At 42.2% G+C, this 23,357-nt stretch overlaps 1 protein-coding gene and 1 long non-coding RNA gene across 2 annotated transcripts in view; one reads left to right on the top strand and one right to left on the bottom strand.

Moving 5' to 3' along the window:
* The window catches only part of LOC310836954 (alpha-2-macroglobulin-like), an 80,707-nt gene extending 61,265 nt beyond the window's left edge, over window positions 1-19,442 (bottom strand). Inside the window, exons 1-5 of the mRNA XM_083722973.1 lie at window positions 19,117-19,442; window positions 17,428-17,605; window positions 4,391-4,568; window positions 3,194-3,246; window positions 1,411-1,431 (exon numbers count right to left, since the gene is read on the bottom strand). Coding sequence (XP_083579099.1) covers window positions 1,411-1,431; window positions 3,194-3,246; window positions 4,391-4,568; window positions 17,428-17,605; window positions 19,117-19,211 — 525 coding nt within the window. The 5' untranslated portion in view covers window positions 19,212-19,442. The remainder of the gene's footprint in view (window positions 1-1,410; window positions 1,432-3,193; window positions 3,247-4,390; window positions 4,569-17,427; window positions 17,606-19,116) is intronic.
* On the top strand, window positions 3,262-15,743 carry LOC310838274. Its single transcript, XR_014560879.1, has 2 exons — window positions 3,262-3,814; window positions 15,560-15,743. It is a non-coding gene; the product is annotated as an uncharacterized lncRNA (long non-coding RNA).
* Window positions 19,443-23,357: the final 3,915 nt, after the last annotated feature.

Here is a 23,357-nt window from a genome sequence, read left to right as displayed (position 1 = left end):
ACCTAGCAGTTCGAAAGCATGTCAAAGTGCAAGTAGATAAATAGGTACCCCTCTGGCGGGAAGGTAAACGGTGTTTCCGTGCGCTGCTCTGGTTCGCCAGAAGCAGCTTCGTCGTGCTGGCCACATGACCTGGAAGCTGTACACCGGCTCCCTCGGCCAATATAGCGAGATGAGCGCCACAACCCCAGAGTCGTCCACGACTGGACCTAATGGTCAGGGGTCCCTTTACCTTTACCTTTACTAGAAATAAGTTACGCTTCACAGCTAGCTTCCGAGTTATTTATACTCTGCATGAGTCTGGTGCTCACAATGCACCGCTGGGACCTGTTTTCCAGGACTGGAAGGTCTCTGAAATTGCTCCAGTCCAGTCGGGCCAGAACCAGTTATTGAGCCAAGTCGCTGACATCTGTTGAAAGGCGTACTGACAATCAGTGGTCCAGAAAATCTGTGGCTCCTGAAAAGACTTCCTGGGCTACTGGATGGATGTTTAAACACTCTTAAGGGGGTGGGGGCATTGCTAACCAAGGATGGCAACAGACTGAGGTCTTTGAGGAGCCATGAAAACTAATTAATTCCCCGGGAGAGGGGGAAATGGGCAGGAAAAGATGCTCTTCTAATGTCTTCTAAGCAGTTTGCAAGTACAAAATCAATTTTAAAAGTATACAATCAATTCCAAAAGCCACACCTAATTTAAAATACACGCTAAAGCAGTTCCATCAGCAGCACTAACAATATCCATCAGGGTTACACCCCAGAGATTATAGTTCCATGTTTTAGTCTCATACATCTGTTATGGGGTGCTAACGCATCTGCAGGAAACAGTAGCAGGAGACCCTTTCAGGTGGTTCGCAATCTAACGGAACCACCTTCACCATCAGAGCCTGGTAAGGAACCCAAGATCTCCTGCAATGATTTTGCAAAGTTGCTCAGATTCGGAAAGAGGTAGACTCCACCGTGGGAACAGGGCCAGGGCAGGAGAATGCTAGAGTCCTGTCTAGCCAAGTTGCATGGGTTCAATTCCAATCTGTGACCTCCGAGGATGTCGACAGGCTGCTTGGATGAGTGAAATATTTAAAAAAACAAATGATGATGATGATGTAGCACAGGAGAAGGTCCCAGCCATTTCTCTCATGGGCCAAATAGTCTTTTCAGCCACACTTAATGGTCCCTCCAAAACTGCTGCCTGTGTTTTTATTTTGAAGAACCCCACAAAGGGGGTGAACTTAGGCATGTAACACTTGTTAAGGATGGCAAAATTAAAACCCACAGGAGATGTGAGCGGCTTATGAGGAAGCTATGGAATGAAGCAGCCTCTGGATATTAGGAAAGGTGGTCTGAGTGGGGCAATGTAACAGCCACTCTGGTGTGATGATGAGAGGTGGTGGAGCAGAGGCGGGGAATTAGACTTACCTGGATGTAAACCAAAGGAAACTGTGGAGTAAAAAAAAGAGGGGGGGGTCAGAGACAGCAGTGAATGGTGTTACCCCTCCCAGCACCACACAAACCTGCTCCCACCTTGATTTGTTTGCTTCCAATATCTCTAAGCTCCTTCACCATAATGGTCCCAGTTAATAATGCGGAATACCCAGCTGAAGTCTAATTTATGCACGAAGGGGTTAATGTCATAGAGTAAACAGTCCTGCCGGGCCTAGGTAAGTCACTTCACTTCACTTTGGGAGGAAGACTTTTTGTCCTATTGTTTTCTTCATTCTACCATGTCAGTCCCAGCCTGTAAAAAGGTCGGAGCTGGTTGCTCCAAGCTCACAGTGAATGGCTTTTTAAAAAAAAACAAAGCCATCCTTGTGTTCCTATATAAACAATTTAGGAATTTTCATCAGTTTGGAAATTTTATTATTTGTACCCCGCCCATCTGACTGCGTTGCCCCAGGCACTCTGGGCGGCTTCCAACATATGTAAAAACACAATAAAACATTGCACGTTAAAAGGTAAGTCCTACTGTCTATGTTTTCTGAAAGCTGTATGGAAAAACACATGAACCTGACCTTTGAAGAGTTTGTAAGTAAAGCATTTTTAAAGTGTTGCCTTTTTCTACACTAGGGGAAGTGGAAAACTTTGGAAGGAACTTGGAAGGGCATATTTTAAAGCTCTAACAGCTTATATTTCCACGCCTTGAATTGTGTTGTGATTTTAAATCTCTGCAGGGGTTCCCTCATCTTGCTCCTAACCTGGATCTTTGCATAAAGGAATTCTCCTGTTTGTACTCATTTTTCCTTTCAAATCAACAAATAAAACAACTCATAAATAAAAATAGCATGGTGCTTACAAGAAACAAAGGCCACAGCTCAAAGCATATACCATATTTTTTTGCTCTATAAGACTCACTTTTTCCCTCCTAAAAAGTAAGGGGAAATGTGTGTGCGTCTTATGGAGCGGATGCAAGCTGCACAGCTATCCCAGAAGCCAGAACAGCAAGAGGGATTGCTGCTTTCACTGCGCAGCAATCCCTCTTGCTGTTCTGGCTTCTGAGATCGAGAATATTTTTTTCCTTGTTTTCCTCTGCCAAAAACTTGGTGCGTCTTGTGGTCTGGTGCGTCTTATAGAGCGAAAAATACGGTACATTCCAATCAGGTGGGCAAGTCCAGTAGAGAAGGTCTTGCTCTCCCCAACTGGGGAAGAGTAAAATGCCCTCCTGGGGTATGTTGTTGTTCTAGTCAAGCAATCTCTACCCTCCAGCCCTGATGCTGCCAGGCCTGGTTCTGGCAAGGACCCTACAGAAGGGGTGTGTGAGAGATGGGTGGAGAGGAGAGATGGAAATAAGCCCAAGCAACCTTTGCATCACGAAAGTCCTTCCTCTGCAAACATGCAATGTTCCATAACAGCAGCCACTCCTCCTCGCAACCTTTGGATTCGGTTCTAGGAGATTTAACATACTTCTCCAAACCTTGAAGTTCCTCAGAAGCTGCTAGTCCCCACCCCCTCGTGCACATGCGTGTTGCTGTTTCGAGCTTTATGAAGATCAGCACTTGCAGCTTGAACATCGGAAACAGAGAGCTGGATACGGGGGGGTGCCATGTTTGTTTGTTTGTTTGTTTGTTTGTTTGTTTGTTTGTTTGTTTGTTTGTTTAACTAACTTTTCGGGGCAAAGTGTCCCGAAAGAGGTTTACCAAATGATCGAAAGAGGTTTACCAAATGTTCCAGAGACCAGCATGGCGCATGTGATGACGAAACTCACCGTCTCGTTCAAGGGTCGGAAATCTTCGTCCACAGACATGATGCGGAACTTAACTATGAAAGGAAGAAGGAGGGGAAGGATTTCCATGTGACTCTGCTACTCTGTGTGTCACAGCTCAGGAGCAGAGCACATGGAGATGGTACTCGGTTCAAACCCCCTGAAAATCTCTGGTCAAAAGAGGAATGTTTGGCAGCTTATGCCCTGGCAAGTGTGGGATGTATCATCGCTGAAGCAGTCAAACACAACATTTCCTGTTGCCTAGAGTGGACACACAGGGGAATGTTGCTCCAGACAGGGAGGACTTCCTGTCATACCTGCTCTGGAGCCTCCTCCCCCTGTGTGTGAACAGGTAGATAGGTGTGACCCTACCAGACACTGTAAAAGGGCCAGCCACGCAGCCATCTTTGCCTTTTTGGCTCTTTTGCCATCTTCCTCTCTGTTGGCTCTATTGCCATCTTCCTCTCTGCTGGCTCTTAGCCAGCAGCACACGGCTCATCCTTACAAAGGACGGAAGCCACGAGGTAGAAAGTCTGAGGCCTAGCTCAGAGACTTCTTTTCTCTACAAATGTAACTGTAACCACAAGATAAAGGCTGCCTTCAGATTACTGCTGTGAACTGAATGTAAGTACAGTCATACCTCAGGTTACAGACACTTCAGGTTGCCGCGTTTTCGGGTTTCAAACGATGCCGAACCCGGAAGTACCGGAACGGGTTTCTTCTGGGTTTCAGCGCTCAAGCATGCGCAGAAACACAAAATTGCACTTTGCGCATGTGCAGAAGTGCTGAATAGTGGCCCGCGCGTGCACAGCCACGGTGCTGCGGGTTGCGAACGTTCCTCCCACACCGATCACGTTCGCAACCCGAGTGTCCACTGTAAACCTTACTCTTACTTTTAAAGAAGACTGCCGTGTTATTATTATTTTAAGAGGGGAAACTTACCAGGAGCAATTCAGACTGGATTGCTTAACTAATGAATCCATCAACTTGCTTCCAACAGTCTGCAAGGGAATGTGCTTTGCCGCCTGCTCACTAGCGTGAGTCAGGACGGGTAATATTTAATCAATATATCCTCTCCTACTTCCTTCAACATTCCCACAGCAAGAAGGGTCCGCTAAATAAAAAGTATTCGGAAAAGGGAAGCGTGATCTGTAGGGGATTCTCCCATTGTCACTGCTGCCACTGCAGCCTCTCACTTACCTTCCTGTCCTGGCTTGTAGATGGGCTTGTCTGTCTGGACGAAGACCAGGCTCTCCGGGTTCCTGACCAGCACCTGTTTCCGTTCGTGGGATACAAACAGCATCCCCTCCACATCCACCGCCACCTCCACGGTGAGGGTGGCCTCAGAAGCACCAGAAGAGTTACTCAACCTGGGGACCTTGAAGAAGAGGGAGAAGAGGGAAGGGGCAGCAGCATTAGAGAAGAAAAGTCACAAGACCAGAGGCCCTTTTATTAGGAATTATCGGGGACGAAATTAAAAAAGAAGACAAGACATTATTTCAATATTCAACAGCAGCGGCCAGGATACTAATTGCACAAAATTGGAAAACTCCGAATATTCCAACAGTCAGAGATTGGCAAACAAAATTATTTGAATATGTTGAAATGACGCAAAAAATTAGAAACCAAAAAAATACAAAGTTTATTAGTGATTGGAATAAATTTATGGTATATATTGAAGGAAATTATAGAAATTTAAAAACAATAGCTGGTCTGATATAAATCTTACGATGTGTAAACCATCAATAATTATTAGCTGCAGAAAGGGGGGGAGAGAAAATTTCTTTTTACCAAGAAGCCCGAAATCAGGAGGGAAGGAAGTTAATAGGTGCGTAGAAGAAAGATCTAAATACCTAAAGATATAAAGATATAAAGAATAAGATAAAGAATTGTAACAGAAATTGATGCTTTTTCTCTTTGGATTATGTATGAATATTTTTTCTTTTTTGTCTTTATTTCTTTTTCTGAAACTGTTGTTTTGCTTTTTGTCGTTTCTTTTGGTTTTTTTGATGATTTAATTGAAACTCAATAAAAAGAAATTTTAAAAAAAGAGAGAAGAAAAGTCTCTCGGTCCAGGGACAGTCCACATACATATTGGCCTATTCCGACCTCTTTTTACTGAATTTTGACACAGATCATTCAGAATGTACGAAGATTCTTCACCACTGTGAGCAGGGCAGTGGGGTAGGGCAGGGGTCAGCAAACTTTTTTAAGCAGGGGGCCGGTCCACTGTCCCTCAGACCTTGTGGGGGGACGGACTATTTTTTGAAAAAAAATAATGAACAAGTTCCTATGCCCCACAAATAACCCAGAGATGCATGTTAAACAAAAGCACACATTCTACTCATGTAAAAACATGCTGATTCCCGGACCATCCGTGGGCCGGATTTAGAAGGCGAATGGGCCAGATCCAGCCCCCGGGCCTTAGTTTGCCTACCCATGGGTAACAGTAACATTGTTCACATAGAATCATAAAGTTGGAAGAGACCACAAGGGCCATCGAGTCCAACCCCCTGCCAAGCAGGAAACACCATCAGAGCACTCCTGACATATGGTTGTCAAGCCTCTGCTTAAAGACCTTCAAAGAAGGAGACTCCACCACACTCCTTGGCAGCAAATTCCACTGTTGAACAGCTCTTACTGTTCTTCCTAAGTTTAGGTGAAATCTTCTTCCTAATGTTTAGGTGAAATCTTCTTTCTTGTAGTTTGGATCCGTGTCCACTTCTCTGGAGCAGCAGAAAACAACCTTTCTCCCTCCTCTATGTGACATCCTTTTATATATTTGAACATGGCTATCATATCACCCCTTAACCTCCTCTTCTCCAGGCTAAACATGCCCAGCTCCCTTAGCCGTTCCTCATAAGGCATCGTTTCCAAGCCTTTGACCATTTTGGTTGCCCTCCTCTGGACACATTCCAGTTTGTCAGTGTCCTTCTAGAACTGTGGTGCCCAGAACTGGACACAGTACTCCAGGTGAGGTCTGACCAGAGCAGAATACAGTGGCACTATTACTTCCCTTGATCTAGATGCTATACTGCTATCGATGCAGCCCAGAATTGCATTGGCTTTTTTAGCTGCTGCATCACACTGTTGGCTCATGTCAAGTTTGTGGTCAACCAAGACTCCTAGATCCTTTTCACATGTACTGCTCTCAAGCCAGGTGTCACCCATCTTGTATTTGTGACTCTCATTTTTTTTGCCCAGGTGCAATACTTTACATTTCTCCCTGTTAAAATTCATCTTGTTTGTTTTGGCCCAGTTCTCTAATCTGTCAAGGTTGTTTTGAAGTGTGATCCTGTCCTCTGGGGTGTTAGCCACCCCTCCCAGTTTGGTGTCATCTGCAAATTTGATCAGGATGCCCTTGAGTCCATCATCCAAGTCGTTGATAAAGATGTTGAATAAGACCGGGCCCAAGACAGAACCCTGTGGCACCCCACTAGTCACTCTTCTCCAGGATGAAGAGGAACCATTGATGAGCACCCTTTGGGTTCGGTCAGCCAGCCAGTTACAAATCCACTAAGTGGTAGCATAGTCAAGTCCGCATTTTACCAGCTTCTTTACAAGAATATCATGGGGCACCTTGTCAAATGCCTTGCTGAAATCAAGGTAGGCTACATCCACTGCGTTCCCTTCATCTACCAGGCTTGTAATTCTGTCAAAAAACGAGATCAGGTTACTCTGACATGACTTATTTTTCAGAAATCCATGCTGACTATTCACGCTCTTGCTCAGGCTGCACAGAAAAAGCATATTGGTTCCTGAAATTCATTCTGATTGTACAGATAAAACATAACGGATAGAATTCTACAGGATGTGTTGCTCGTGTGTGAAGTCAGCCACGATCCAAGGACCCCCATCTTGGTGCGTGAGCTCATGGGTTTTCTTTCTGCAGCAGAGTTCCTTTTACAGAAAAATTTTCCTGCATCTTTTACTTAGTGGAATTCCCAGTACAGGAATACAGGAATACAGTCATACCTCAGGTTAAAGACGCTTCGGGTCGCGCGATTTCAGGTTGTGCACTGCACCGAACCCAGAAGTACCGGAACTGGTTACTTCCGGGTTTGGGGGCTTGCGCCTAAACAGAAGCACTAAATCGTGCTTTGCACATGCGCAGAAGTGCCAAATCGCGGGTTGCAAACGCTGCGGGTTGCGAACATGCTTCCCGCACGGATCACGATCGCAACCCGAGCATCCACCGTACACACCATTTGGTTCTGTTTCTCAGAGCCTTTATTATTTACAAAACTTTACACTGGTCAAAAACAAATAATAATAATAATAATAATGTTTTATTTATACCCCGCCCTCCCCAGCCAAGGCCGGGCTCAGAGTGGCTTACAAGCAATAATAAAAACAAGTTGAATGATTACAACTTAAAAACAAAATTAAAATACAACATTAAAATATTAAAATGTAGCCTCATCACAGCAGGAGAAGGAAAGGAAAAAAAGAAAGAGAGGGAGGGAATCAATTTGGCTCCAAGCCAAAGGACAGGTGGAACAACTCTGTCTTACAGGCCCTGTGGAAAGAAATCAGATCCTGCAGGGCCCTGGTCTCATGAGGCAGAGAGTTCCACCAGGCCGGAGCCAGTGCTGAAAAGGCCCTGGCTCTGGTTCAAGCTAATCTAACTTCCTTAGGGCCCGGGACCACTAGGGTGTTGCTATTCATGGACCTTGAGGCTCTCCGTGGGGCATACCGGGAGAGGCGGTCCCGTAGGTACGAGGGTCCTAGGCCGTGAAGGGCTTTAAAGGTCAAAAGCAGCACCTTAAATTTGACCCTGTACTCCACCGGGAGCCAGTGCAGCTTGAAAAGCACTGGGTGAATATGCTCCCATGGCAGAGACCCCGTGAGGAGCCTTGTTGCAGCATTCTGTACCCGCTGGAGTTTCTGGGACAGCTTCAAGGGCAGCCCCGCATACAGCGAATTACAGTAGTCAAGTAAAACAACATAATCCTTTTCTCTTTTACCCATCCGAGAGCTTTTACCCATCCAGAGACCTGGATTCACATACCCATTTACACTGACCCAGACTTAGTTGATCACATGCCCTAATAAGGACACCTGTTGCTGGGGAAATTTTCTGTTGCCTAGCAACTTGTTCAAGACCATTTTCAAGTTTCTTCTAGAACATTCCAACACCCCAGGCAAGCACCTCCAGATGGTGGAGATGTCAGGCGCCACTGTGGCCCCCAGGCATCTTCATTTGGTCGTGAGGGGCCAACAGCCTGGCTAACTTCCAACACCGGCCCAACTCCAATGGGAGTTGCTGTCCAAAGGCTGGTGGAAATCTCCTAAATTCCTATGCCCCACAAATAGCCCAGAGATGCATTTTAAATAAAAGGACACATTCTACTCATGTAAAAACACGCTGATTTGTGGAGCGTCCGTGGACCGGATTGAGAAGGCGATTGGGCCAGATCCAGTCCCCGGGCCTTAATTTGCCTACCCATGGCATAGATCAATGGGTAGTGCACCCAGCTGCCAACCAGAAGGTTGGTTGTTCAAGCCCACCTTGGGGCAGCTGTGGGCGGGAGAAGAGGACTGCAGCATTGATATTTTTTTTAAAAATATTTTTATTAAGTTTTGCATAAATATATTTCACAAACATACAACAGACAAAAGTAAATGAAATAAACATAAAAAGAAAAAGAAAAAAAAGAAAAGAAAAAGAACATAAAATACATACAACATAAACGACGCGACTTACATTAATTTTACAACAACATTGATCGACTTCCCTTTATCTCGATTTCGGATAATGTTATCTTAATTATCTTTCTGCTGTATCTATTCCAAAACAGAATTTGTAACGTAGTAAGCGTTATCTCGTGCTTACTGTGATTTTTTTTTTAATACATATATATTTCTGATTAACATTTTGATTTTCCCCTTGTCTCTATTTCCATATATATTCTAAATTTATCCCATTCATTACTAACTTTTGTACGTTTTTGATTTCTTATTTTCTGAGTCAATTTTGCCAATTCTAAATAATCCATTAATTTAAATTGCCACTCCTTTAATGTTGGGGTTTTTGCTGTTTTCCAGTACTGTGCTATGAGGGTTCTAGCGGCCGCTGTTGCGTATTGAAGAAGGGTTCTATCTTCTTCTTTAATATCTTTGCCAATTATCCCCAGCAGGAAGGTTTCAGGTTTTTTAACAAACGTATATTTGAGAATTTTTTTAAATTCATTATATATGGATTCCCAGAATTTTTTGAGAATCTCGCACGTCCACCACATGTGAATAAATTCGCCCTCTTTACTCTTACATTTCCAACACAATTTGTCGCCTGTTCTATAAATTTTATGCAATTTTATCGGTGTTATGTACCATCTGTACATCATCTTGTACATATTTTCCTTAAGTGTCGTGCATGCTGAAAAGTTCATATCTTTACGCCATAAAGCCTTCCATTTATCAAACTCTATATTATACCCTAGATCTACCGCCCACCTCACCATCACCTCCTTTACTTCCTCATCCTTGGTGTCCCACTCAAGCAACTGGTTATACATTTTTGATAATAATTTTGTTTTACTTTCTATTATTTCAATCTGGAATCTAGATTTTTTCTCATTTATTCCAATCTTTTTGTCTTCCGTCCACATTGAATTTATTTGATGATATTGAATCCAACCAGTCAACTTATTTTTTATTTCTTCGTATGGTCTAATCCTCCACCCCGGATTCTGTTTTGGTTAGTAAGTCCTCATACGTCCATCGTACCCCCTCAATGTTTAATTTTTTAATTGTTAAAATATCAATTGGTGATAGCCACCAGGGTGTCTTCTGCTCCAGCAATTTTTTATTCCTTTCCCAGACTTCCAGTAGTGGCCCTCTGAAAATATGGTTAGAAAAACCTTTATGAACCCTTCCCTTATCTCGCCATAGATATGCGTGCCAACCGAATCTTAAGTTAAACCCCTCTAGATCTAACATCTCTCTATTTTTAATGACGATCCAGTCTTTTACCCAACAAAGACATGCGGCCTCATAATATAACCTCAGATTTGGGACCGCAAGACCCCCCCTATCTCTTTGGTCTGTAAGCAGTTTAAATTTAATTCTGGGTCTTTTTCCCTGCCAAATAAATTTGGAAAGTAGTCTCTGCCATTCTTTAAATATTGCAATTCCCCTAATTATTGGAATGTTCTGGAATAAGAAAAGTAATTTGGGTAATAAACTCATTTTAATTGCCGCCATTCTACCCATCCACGTGAGATGTAATCTGTTCCATGTATCCAAGTCCTTCGTTATCTCTTTCCATGTTTTCTTATAATTATTTTCCATCAAATTTATATTTTTCATAGTTATCCAAATTCCAAGGTATTTTACTTTTTTGGTTGTTTTAATTCCAGTTTGTCTTTCAAGCTCATTTATGGTGTCTTCTTTCATATTTTTAGTCATTATTTTGGTTTTTTCTTTGTTCAATTTAAATCCCGATAATTTTCCAAATTCTTCTAGTAATTTTATAACTTTGCCGATGCTCTCCTTTGGTTCTTCCAATGACAACATAAGATCATCTGCATATGTTTTCAATTTATGTTCATTCGCGCCGATTTTTATACCACGGATCTCTGGGGTTTTCCTTATCTTATTTGTAATTGTCTCTAAGACTATGATAAACAACAGCGGTGATAGAGGACACCCCTGTCGAGTACCTTTTGCTATTTCAAACTGTTCTGTCAGGTTGTTATTTATGATTAATCTGGCTCTTTGTTGTGTGTATATTGCTCTAACTCCTTCTAGGAATGTGCCCTCTATCCCTGTTTTTTCCAGACATTTTATTAGAAAGCCCCAGGAAACATTATCGAAAGCCTTCTCGGCGTCGACGAACATTAAAGCGGCAGGGATTTCGTTATGACATTCTAGATATTCAATAATGTCTATTGTGTGTCTGATGTTGTCTTTTATTTGTCTATTAGGAAGGAAGCCGGCCTGATCACTGTGTATAAGGTTAATTAAACATTTTTTAAGTCTATGTGCCATTATGTCTGCAAAGATTTTATAATCATTGTTCAGTAGTGAAATCGGTCTGTAATTCTTAATATTAAGTTTATCTGAATCTGGTTTCGGGATCAAAGTAATGTAGGCTTCTTTCCAGGATGTTGGCATTTTTCCTCCTCTTAATATCTCATTCATAACATCACATAGTACTGGTGTTATGTATTCCTCTAGGACCTTGTAATATTTAGCTGATAAACCATCTGGTCCTGGGGCTTTTCCTAATTTCATCCTCTTGATCGCTTCTCGAATTTCCTCTATTTTTATAGGTCTGTTTAAGGCGGTTCTTTCTTCTTCTGTTATTTTTTTTGGACTATTTTCTTCTAGGTATTTTATAATGTTCGTTAAATCTTCTTCTCCTCTTCTGTATAAGTTCATATAAAATTTAAGGAAGTGCTTTTTTATTACTTTAGGATCTTCCAGAACTTGCTCATCTACTTTTATTTTGTTTATGATGCTACATTTTCTTCTTTTCCTCAGTTGCCACGCCAGAAATTTTCCAATTTTATTTGCCGATTCGAAGAACTTTTGTTTCATTAACTTTATTCCCCATTCAACCTCTTGGCTTATTAATGTTGAATATTGTATTTGGAGCATTTTATATTGTTGCTTATGGCGATCCTCTTTTGGATTTTTTATCATATTTTTTTCACATTCTTTCAGTTGAAGGATTAATTCTTCTTTTTTTCTCTCCTTAGCCTTTTTTCTTTGAGAGTTTTGTTGTATCAGGAGACCTCTTAACACTGCCTTACTAGCATCCCATACTGTATCTATTCCAGTCTCTTTGTTAATATTTAAAGCAAAATAATCTTTTATAGTGGTTTTTGCTTTTTCGATCACTTCTTCTTTTTCAAATAGGTAGTCATTCATTCTCCATCTGTACAAACCTTGGGTCTTCCATTTTAATTGTAATGTTATTGGGCTGTGATCCGATAAAGTTCTGGGTAAAATTTCACATCTCTCCGTTCTTATTACTAATTCTCTCGAAATCCATATTTGATCTAGTCTGCTCCAACTCTGGTGTGGTTCAGAGAAGTGGGTAAATTGTTTCATTGTGGGGTTTCTATATCTCCATATATCTATCTTTCTTCCAAATCATTGAACGATTTTGGTAATTTCCCTTGATTTAAATTTTTTTTCCTTGTGTTTCTATCTAATTCTGGTGTCGGCACCGCGTTTAAATCTCCAAGTAGAACTAATTTGTTGTTATCTAAATCTAATAAAAGTTGTTCCAATTTTTTAAAAAACTCCATTCTATTTGAGTTTGGGGCATAGACTGTTACCACATTTATTCTCTCTCCCTGGTAATTAATTTGGATTCCTAAGATTCTTCCTTCCTCATCCTTGCATATTTGTTTGGGTTCTAATTTCTCTTTCGCATAAATTACTACTCCTCTCTTTTTCTTAAAATCTGAATTGATAAATTCTATTCCCAACCTTTTATTTATTAGAATATGCTTGTGTTTTTTAGCAACATGGGTTTCTTGGCAACAAATGACATCAATGTTTTTTTTCTTTATAATCTTTTCAAATTTATTTCTCTTGGACTTATTGTTAAAGCCGTTCACACTGCACGAAAAAAACTTAAGAGACATTTTGGGTTATTGCTAGGTTCTCTTTATCCTTATTTCTGCTTTATAATCTGGTATTATTCCTTCTTTTAGATTCTCTGCCTTCTCCTTCATCTTCTTCCTCCGACTTTGAATCCTCCGTTTCCTCCTCTGACCTCCCACCCCCACCCCCAGCTCCATCCCCCCCTACCCCCCCCACATCCAAGTCACCTCCTCGTTGTCTTGCCTCCTCTCTACCCAAATCTTTTTCGTATCTTCTCAAGAACTTTTCTGCTTCAAGTGTATCTGTCAACTTGAATTTTTTATTCTTATAATAGAAAGAAACCCCTTCTGGGAATTCCCATTTATATTGGATTGCATTTCTTTTCAACACACTTGTCAGCTGAGTATATCCTTCCCTTTTGCGGAGAATCCTAACTGGAATTTCTTTAAAAATAATGATTGGGCGGTCTCCAATCACTAACTTTCTTTTAAAGCTCGTTCTTAATATTGTATTCTTCATTTCAATGGTATTAAAAATTACCAAGCAATCTCCAGGGGTTTTTTTAAATTTGTTTTGTTGTGGTTTCCCTCTTATTCTAAAGGCATTCTCTATAGCAGTGTTTCCCAACCTTGGGCCTCCAGCTGTTTTTGAACTACAATTCCCATCATCCCTGACCACTGGTCTTGCTAGCTAGGGATGATGGGAGTTGTAGGCCAAAAACATCTGGAGGCCCAAGGTTGGGAAACACTGCTCTATAGTATATGCTAATTGTTCTTCTTCCCTCTGTAACCATTTTGCAAGTTCTTTGACTATTCTTTCCCTTATATTTTCATTTGCTTCTTCTACTATCCCTCTGAATTTTAAATAAAGATTTTTTTGGCGCAGTTCTGTCATAGCTAAATTGTCCCACAGTTGATCTTGTGTTTTATTTAAACTTTTTATTTCATCCTTTAACCTCTCAGTTTCTTTCTTTTGGTCCCTCAAATCTTTCTGTGTTCTTTTATTGGATTCTTCAAATATTTTTGATTTGACTGTTAGGTCTTGTATCTTTTTCGTCAGTTCCCCTACAACACTTTCTATTTTGTTATCTATTTGCTCCTGCAGTTCTCCTAATTTATTTTCCATATGTACTTCCCTTTGTTTGAATTCTTCTTTGATTTTTAACCATAGAATGTCTAAATCTTTGACCTCTTCATGCCGGGATACCTTCCTTTCCACCGGGGTACCTCCGGGTTTTTTTGTATCTTTCCCCGACATCCTATGGGTTGTTTCTCTCTCCCCAAAGGGGCTCACAGTCTTATTTATTTTGTTTTTTTAAAAATAATTTTATTTTTTGTTTTTTGAGCCTCTTTTTTGTTTCCCCCCTTTCAAAACCTTTCGTTTTCTTAATTCAGTATACCTATTTCCACTATTCACTTCATTTACGTTTTCAAAAACCTTTTGTTGTTAAATACTCAGAGTTTAGTTAGTATGTTAGTATAGTTGATTTAAAGACCAAGAAGGTTAACCAAGAAGGTTAACCAAAATTAGAAGGATGTAGGCAAAGATCAAATATAGTGTCCTTCTTTTGTAGTCCAGGGGGAATTGAATAGTCTTTCTATGTTCCAGAACTTTCAGCCACTTGATTGGCTTAATCCAATTTCCAGAGGTTATGTTGGGTTTTTGCACTCTGGAGACTCTGGGTCCAAATTCCAATGACTTTCTATCCACAGTTTCTTATCATCTAACGTGGGGGTTTTATCTGGCAACTTACAAGGCGACCAATTCAAATATTGTTCAGATGGTTCAGATAGTTCAGAATCCTTCCATAGCCAAAATGTAAAAAATGAGTGTAAGAATGAATTAAATAGGTTTTTAGTTGAGTTAAATTTTTACATTAAAGGGGAGAGAGGGGGGAGAGAAGGAAGAAAGGCAAGGAGGATAAATATTCAAGAGAAAAAACGAGGGGGGAAAGCAAAGGGTGGAGAGATAAGGAGGGGTGACTGGGGAGCACAAAGGGGAGGAGAAAAGAACATTAAATAATATGTGTAGTAGATAGGAGGATTTTATACAGCGGGTGATTATACTTTTGTTTCTTAAAGTTTTATCTTAGCAGTAAGGGTCTTAGAAGAATCTTAAAAGCGCCTCTCTTCCGTGTCCTCAGATGTTCACAAATTGAAGGCTTTTTCCGTTACAGTTCTTCTATACTTGGACCACGTTCCCAGCCAATTCTTTCAGGACTTTCGGGTCTTTCAAATCTTTTCCCCAGATGCTTTTACCTTTCTCCCCCGAGAACCTTTACAGACAGTTCATAGAAGCAGTCAAACTCGCAAAAATCCTAGCTTGGGGAGGCTTGAGGGGGCTCAATGTCGTGCTGTTTTTTAAAATCTTGGCAGCTCCTCTAAGCCAGCGCTAGCAATTCAAAGCAGTTCAAAGTCTGCAGTCCAAAGTCTAAATAGACGCTAGCGATCTTTCAGGTCCTTCTCCCAAATACTTTTACAGGCAGTTCATATAAGCAGATCTTTTTCTCTATTTAAACCTGCAAAGGTCCCGTCTTGAAGAGGCTCGATGTCAGACTGTTTTTTAAATCTTGGCAGCTCCTCTGAATAGGAGTCCGTGGCTGTGAGATATTTCAGGCTCTCTTTTTTTTATGTTTTTTTTTTTATGCAGCATTGATTTACAGCAGGGGGTTGAGGGAGGTCACAGTTCAGAGGTAGATGAATGAAAGAGTTGGGAAGTATTAGAAGAAGGGGGAGAGGAGACAGAGGCAGAGGCAGAGCTGACACGTTGTCACTGGAGGGTATTTCTGACCCCCCCCCCTTCTTCCAGAACGCAGCATTCATTAAGAGCGCAGGAACAACAGAATCAGAGACATTTGGCCACATGCGGCCACCGTAAAGGGAGATGCTGTTGCTCAGAAGGAGGAGCCCAGTTGGAGCAACGCCCATTGTCAGGGCTTGTTGCATTCTTTTGTCTCTCGCTATCATGAATGAATAAACTCATTTAAAAAGTCTATGCATTTGTTTTCTTTGGCAAGTCTTGTCCTACAATGCCTCTGGGTTGTTGTTTTTTTACAAATGTCAAATTTATTCATGTATGTGCCACAACAGCGGCAAGAGTCTTGATAGCACAAGGATGGAAGAATGAGGAAGCCCCGACAAAGGAACAATGGCAAGAGAAATTGATGAACTATGCAGAACTGGCGAAGTTGACGTCCAAATTGCGAGACAAGGACAACGGTGACTTTAAAGAAGAATGGGAACTTTATGCAAAGTATTTAAAAAGACAACAAAAGGAATTGGACTCCTTGGCAGGTTTTGAATAAACATACACAAATTTATTGATTGACAACATGGTAGATAGGTAATATAAGGACTGATATAATTTTATAATATGCAGAGAATAACATGTGCTGAGAAATCAGAGAGAGGAGCTGAGGCAAGTCTTGGGGGAGAGGGAGGGTTTGATGGGGAGTGGGGGGAAAGGGGGGAAATAATGAATATGATATGTTTTGATATATTGTTATGTTGAAATTGTTAATAATATATATATATATATATGACTCTGCCTTGTTTTCTCTGCTCTTGCTGCAGCTGAGGGAGGAATAGCTTTCCTGAAGCCTTGACACCCAGCTGGTTTGGGACTGAATTCAGGGAGGGATAGGTAATCCTTGGGTTGACCAAGAGCAGGGCAACCAGATTGGAGGGCTTCGGATCAAAGGCCACAGGTGGGAGTGGGCCAAGTCAGTTCCGCGCTGGACAGGCCTGTGTTCTGACTTGGGATAAGGTAGCTTCCTACGAGACCACAACAATACTGCTTTTCCTTGGGAAAATGCCCAGACATCTTGATCAGTAACAGAAAACAAAATGGTTGCACGTTGAGGTCCCCAAGCCACCCCTAAACAAATTCACACTTCACACCATAATTTTTGTTTAAGGTTTTTGGCATAATTTTGGCCACAACTTTATTAAAATGCAAACAATGTGAGCGGTTGCTTAGGCATTGGTTACGACTACCTGTCCCAGCCCAGGGACAGAACTGACATCCGCGAGCCTGCGGAGTCAGTAAGGGAAAACATTTTATGGGGAGTAGACGGAGTTGGGTGCCAGACCCTCACCTCTCCCCAAATGCTCTCAGGGGCTCTTGCGTGGCCCTATCCCCCTTGACAGGGGTGCGGACAAAAGCATGGTGAGCCCCCGGATTCCTTTAATGGAATACCCTTGCAGCAACAGCACTGGAGGGGCAGGCACAGCCAATCCATACCCCTTCACCAACCAATTTTTCCTAAAACCAATGCCTAACCGCAACCTTGCAAGTTGTGACAATTTGCTACGCAGTAGGCAAAAACCAAACGGCACCAGCCAATCAGCCAAATGGACAAAATTCCTACCAGGCCCCCGCTCCAAAGCAGATGACCCCATGACAGGCATAGCAAGGTCAAACGCAAAAAAAACCACCCTAAAATTAGGGAGGGTGGGCGGGTTATCCGATGCGCGCTGCGAAAAGAGGAAGCAGTGAATATATTCAACCCAGGCTGTCACTCAAAGGCAACATCAAACTCTCCAAAGCAACCTGAGGAGTCCAATCACACTTTGGGCCGACCCAACCAACTTGCCCAGCAACAGGGGTGTCTGGGTAACCCCACCGCAACCCGTGCTCTCCATGAAGGTGAACATGCTTAAGTGAGAAAAACTCACCTGGAATGGGATGCACTGGAACAGATTTGTCTTGGACACCACATGGCTGGTGCGAGTCTCTGCTAGATTTCCCAGGGTGATGTTCACCGTCACTGACTTGTTCAGGTGCGTCATATGGACACAGATCTTCTCGGAGGTTTCTGCCTGGATGACGAAGGGTACCAGCACCAAGTGATGCCTGGGGGGGAAGGGGAATGAGGACATAGAATCTTAGATATATTTTTAATCTTTGTTAGAAGCTGCCCAGAGTGGCTGGGGAAGCCCAGCCAGACGGGCGGGGTAAAGGTAAAGGTAAAGGTACCCCTGCCCGTACGGGCCAGTCTTGACAGACTCTGGGGTTGTGCGCCCATCTCACTTAAGAGGCCAGGGGCCAGCGCTGTCCGGAGACACTTCCGGGTCACGTGGCCAGCGTGACATCGCTGCTCTGGCGAGCCAGAGCCGCACACGGAAACGCCGTTTACCTTCCCGCTGGTAAGCGGTCCCTATTTATCTACTTGCACCCGGAGGTGCTTTCGAACTGCTAGGTGGGCAGGCGCTGGGACCGAGCAGCGGGAGCGCACCCCGCCGCAGGGATTCGAACCGCCGACCTTTCAATCGGCAAGTCCTAGGCGCTGAGGCTTTAACCCACAGCGCCACCTGTGGGTTACAAACAGGTGGGGCGGGGTACAAATAATAAATTATTATTATAAATTATTAATATTAGTTTGAAGGGACCCCCGAGGGTCCTCTAGTCCAGCATTACAGAATCTCATCTAAAGCCTCCATGACAGATGGCTGTCCAATCTCTGCTTAAAAACCTCCAAGGAAAGACAGTTCCCCAGGGAGACCATTCTACTGCCCAACAGCTCTTGCTGTCAGAAAGGTCTTCCTAATGTTGAGTCGGAATCTCCTTCCTTGTAACTTGAAGCCATGGGTTCGAGTCCTACCCTCCAGAGCAGGAGAAAACAAGCCTGTTCCTTCTTCCATGTGACAGCGCTTAAGATAGCTGAAGAGGGCTATGGCTCATTACAGGTGGCTACAACCCATGTTGTTTTGTTTAAGATGAGACTTTTATGTCCCTTCCAAAATAATAGAAATGCAATGCCGCGCAGAGTAGCACCAAATACAGCAAGAGTACTATTAGCCCAGAAATGGAAGCAAGAAGAAATTCCGACGGAAGAAGAATGGCAGACGAAATTAATGGCCTATGCAGAATTGGACAAAATGACAGGAAGAGTTTGAAACCTGCGGGACCAGAGATTTACAGAAGATTGGAAGAAGTATATGAATTATTTGAAGAGCAACTGTAATCAACAAATTACGCTAGTAGGACTACAAGAAGTTTTGTAAGGAGAAATATACAAAGCGTTACAAAGTAGAAAAAGACAGAGATACTGGTTATAAATTTGAAATGTAATAGGGAAAATAAGAAATGCACGCTAAGATTGGAAAATTTTCAGACAGGGCTGATGGAAGTCAAAAACATTGAATAAGATGTAAAAAGTATGTTTAATTATTGTTGAAAATGGGATGTTAAAAAACTAATAAAAAGAGAGAGAGTAGTGCCAAATAGAAAAGAAATTTGGTCCCTTTCCAACTGTACAATTCCATGGTTCTAATTTATATAATTAAGCGAATTTTCTTTCGAGAAGTTTGTGGAAAGCACAGGGAGAGGAGGGGAAGGGGAAGGTGTCCAGGCAAGCAGCTTACGGCATTGTGCTAGATGCCGAGAAGTCCCCCAGAAGAAGGAACAGCAGGAAGAGAAAGGCGCTGGGTCCTCCAAGGATCTGGCCCTTCCCCATCATTCAGCCGTGGGCAAGCGAGTGGAGGCTGGCTCTCGGCTGCTGCTGCTGTTGCTGCTCCCACATCGACCTTCATACTGGCTCTCTTTGCAAGGCGGAGGAGATAAAAGAGGCCAGGGGACTGGGACTGCGCTGGAGCAACGGGCAAGGGAAGCTGCAACACCCCACAGAAGGTGCCTTTGCCAAGCAAACAGAGTAAAGAGGTCACCGGCAGGGCCTCCTACGTAAGGCAATGGCCTGCATTTCAACCAGGTGCAAGGAAGCCACGCCAAGTGCCGGGAAGAAAATTTGTTCGGCCCCAGATTTATCTTTCTGCACAGTCATGGAATTGTAGGGTTGGAAGAGACCGAAAGGCTCATCTGGTTCATTTATTACCACAGTGGAATCTCGGTTTTCAAGCGTCTTGGAAGCCGGACGTTTCGGAACCCGAACGCCGACAACCCGGAAGTAAATGCTTCTGTTTTCAAACGCGCCTCAGAAGTCAAACGGCTTCCAAGGCGAGTTTTTCAATTTTCTCAGTGAAAATTGCCGGCAGACCTTTGTGTCTTGGTTGTCAAATGTTTCGGAAGTCGAACGGTCTTCTAGAATGGATTATGTTTGACAACCGAGGTTCCACTGTATAATAATAATAATAATAAATAAAATAAATAAATAAAATATATCCCGCCCTCCTCAGCCGAAGCCGGGCTCATTATTATTATTACCTTTTATTTTGACGAAGCAATAATAATAAATAAATAAAAATGTGCACCCCACCACTGAGACCATTCCATTGTAACTATCCAACCTCCCAAAATTTCAGCACCTCTTTGCGATGGTTTGACCCCTTTCCGTTTTAACAGTACAAATTCTACAAATACCTTCCTCAAAATAATTTATCCTGCATATTCCCCGTCTTACCTTAATAGCACATGTTAATTTCTCATGAATAGCCAAATCCCACACCTCTTTATACCATTCTTCCGTTTTATATTGACTTTCCGCTTCCTAGCTATAATAAGTCGTGCAGCTGTCAGTAAATTTGTGAGCAAGTCCTTCCTAGACTGCGAACCTTCCACTCCATGGTAAATTGATAATAATGCTACCTTTGGACTTTTGGTCAGCTTTAACCCAGTGCATCTAGCCCACTTTTATGTGTTTTATGAGAGCCCGTGTGGTGTAGTGGTTAAGAGCGGTGGACTCAAAATCTGGGGAACTGGGTTCGCGTCTCTGCTCCTCCACATGCAGCTGCTGGGTGACCTTGGGCTAGTCACACTTCTCTGAAGTCTCTCAGCCCCACTCACCTCACAGAGTGTTTGTTGTGGGGGAGGAAGGGAAAGGAGAATGTTAGCCGCTTTGAGACTCCTTAAAGGGAGTGAAAGGCGGGATATCAAATCCAAACTCTGTTTCAAGCGCTCTATTTCTCCAAATATCTGGCACAGTGGAACGAGGAAATTTATGCAGTACCAGACTCCCTCCATCATCAAACTCACCCTGAAAATGGGCTATTTGTAGTAAGGAAACTGTGAGGAAATATACCGGGAAATGTGGGGCAACCATTGCTTGACTCAACGCTGCATTGCCTTCTCACAAAGAAGTGAACGCTCAATAAACAGGTAGTACGGAAACAGCTCTCCTCTTAAGGTGTTCAGTGACGCTTTTGTAAGGGCCATTTCACCCTCTTCCAGGATGGACAGGTGGGGCTGTTCACTGAAGCAAGGAAGCGGAAGCGTCAGAGTTTAGAAATATCTAAAAAAAATATATCTGCATGGTGCTTGGGGAACAACTTGCACCTTAATAGCAGCAAGACAAAGGAGATGGTGTTGGACTTTTGGAGGAAGAGAGGAGAACTAGCCCCCCTGTACATCGGGGAGGCTGTGTGGAGAGAGTCTCTTCCTTTAAATTCCATGGGGTTTATCTCAGTGAAGATCTTACTTGGAAAATAAATACAACCCAGGTGGTTAAGAAAGCCCAACAGAGACTCCATCTCCTCAGAGTATTGCGGAAGAAGGATGTCCATCAACATCTGATGATCTCCTTCTACAGGTCGACAATAGAAAGTGTCCTTTCATACTGCATCATGGTGTGGTACCCTGGTTTGACATCATCTGATAGGAAGTGCCTACAGAGGGTGGTGAATACAGCACAAGATATTATGGGCTGTCCCGTGAATCTGCTGGATGAAATAGTGGAAGAACGTTGCCTCAGGAGAGTGAGGAAAATTCTCAGGGATGATTCACACCCTGGCCGGCACTTTCTTGATCTCCTGCCCTTGGACAGAAGATATAGAAGCATGATTAGTCACACCAACAGGGTAAAGAACAGCTTCTATCCATGGGCTGTTAGGCTGCTGAATGAAAAGATATCAATAGGGCAACTGACTTTCGGGTTTGGTGGGTGTGCATCAGTAAACGAGGAGAATTAAGACTAAGAGAGCTGAGTGGGGGGTGCTCCTGTAATCTCACTGTATACAAGTTGTACAAGTGGCAATAAAGTGTAAAGTATAGGTGAGAAAGTCCACTGGGATCAGCTCTTCCCTCCCCCCTGCCCCATGGAGGACTATAGGTCACTTCTAGAGAGTATATACCAAGTTGGTTTCTGAGGGAAGAGCAAAAGCATTGCGTTGGAAGATTCAGGACAGATAAAGTACTTCGCACGGGACAAAGTTAATCTGTGGAACTCACTCCCACAGGAGGTGTGATGGAAGAGGTTAGACATTTCATGGAGGAGCGGGCTATTGATGGCTACTAGAGGGAACTGAGGGGAGAGAGACTTTCTCCTGGTCATCAGGCAATGGCTTTTCCGCCTGCCTTGCCCCTGCGCCCAGCCCAGGCAGCCTTTCCCAGACTATGACTTCGAGAACAGAAGAAGAAGCTGGCAGAGAGAGGAGTTCAGGGATGTTTTTTAAGAAATAATTTTATAAGTTCTAAACAAAACCCCAACTTATTTTATAAGTTCTAAATATGGAAACAATGAGGAGAGGCAGGACTGAGATTTGGAGATATGCTTCAAGGTCCAGACTATGGGAAGTCCCAAAAAAAATAATAATTATAATTCGGATGATAATTTGGCTTTTTTATTTTAGTTTTTTATTTTAATTGGATTATGATTTGATATGTTAATTGGATGTTTTTTTATTGGAAAATTAATAAAAATGATTTAACAACAAAAAAGAAAGAAAGAATTTTATAAGTTCTATGTCCTTGTTTCTCCATTTGATCTTTTTACATGTTTTGCGGCATTTCTTTTTTCTCTCATATATTTTACTTAAATCTTACATTGCTACAATGTTACAATTAAAAGAAAACCATCATTTAACATTTTTGCATTACATTCTGTATATATATATTCAATTATCCTTGATCGATTTCACCCTTTTATATCCCTGTGGTATTTCATGCATTGTGATTTGCAGGTATATTTTCATTGAATAGATTAGTAATTCTTTGCTGTAACTGATAAGCACAAACTGTTTAATTATTATTTGCTGATGCTTAATTTCACTGTTTACTATTGGATTCTAATGGATTATTGAATGTTGCTTTGATTAACAAGTTGTTTATTTTAAAGTTATTGTGACTTTATTGGATCATATTGCTGCTATTAATGTTTTATCATTTTTATATGTGTTGGAAGCCGCCTAGATTGGCTGGAGCAAGCCAGCCAGATGTGTGGGGTATAAACAAACAAACAACAAGCCATGGTGGCTCTGCTCTCCCTGCACGGTCATAAACGCTCCTGCATACCAGTTGCCGCTTGGGCCAGTTCCAGCAAGGCTCTTCCTATGTATTTCCTTCTTTCACAATTCTCTTTTTAAAAATATTATTATATTAATATTAAACAATACATATTCAAACATAGGGGGGGAAAATAGAGTTGACTTCCCCCATTCCCTTCCTTGGTTCTATTGTTTATCATATTGCATATCTATTTTAAATTATAAAATCATTAAAATTACTTATCGTCCAGTCATAATATCTCAAAATCCTTCTAATGTATTAAATGTGTACATTGCTTCTGTATATATGCAGTAAAGTCCTTAAATCTTAATTTAAGAAGATTTAAGAATTTAAATCTTCTTTAAATTCTCTGTCGTCTCTTCCTCTTAGTTTCATTGTCATTTTTGCCATTTCAGCATATTCCATTAATTTCACTTGCCAATCTTCTTTA

Source organism: Podarcis gaigeae (assembly GCF_964106915.1).
Source record: "Podarcis gaigeae genome assembly, chromosome: 2".
NCBI lineage: Eukaryota > Metazoa > Chordata > Lepidosauria > Squamata > Lacertidae > Podarcis > Podarcis gaigeae.
Note: the sequence above shows the minus strand (reverse complement) of the source record. Positions and strands in the feature narration are given on the sequence as shown.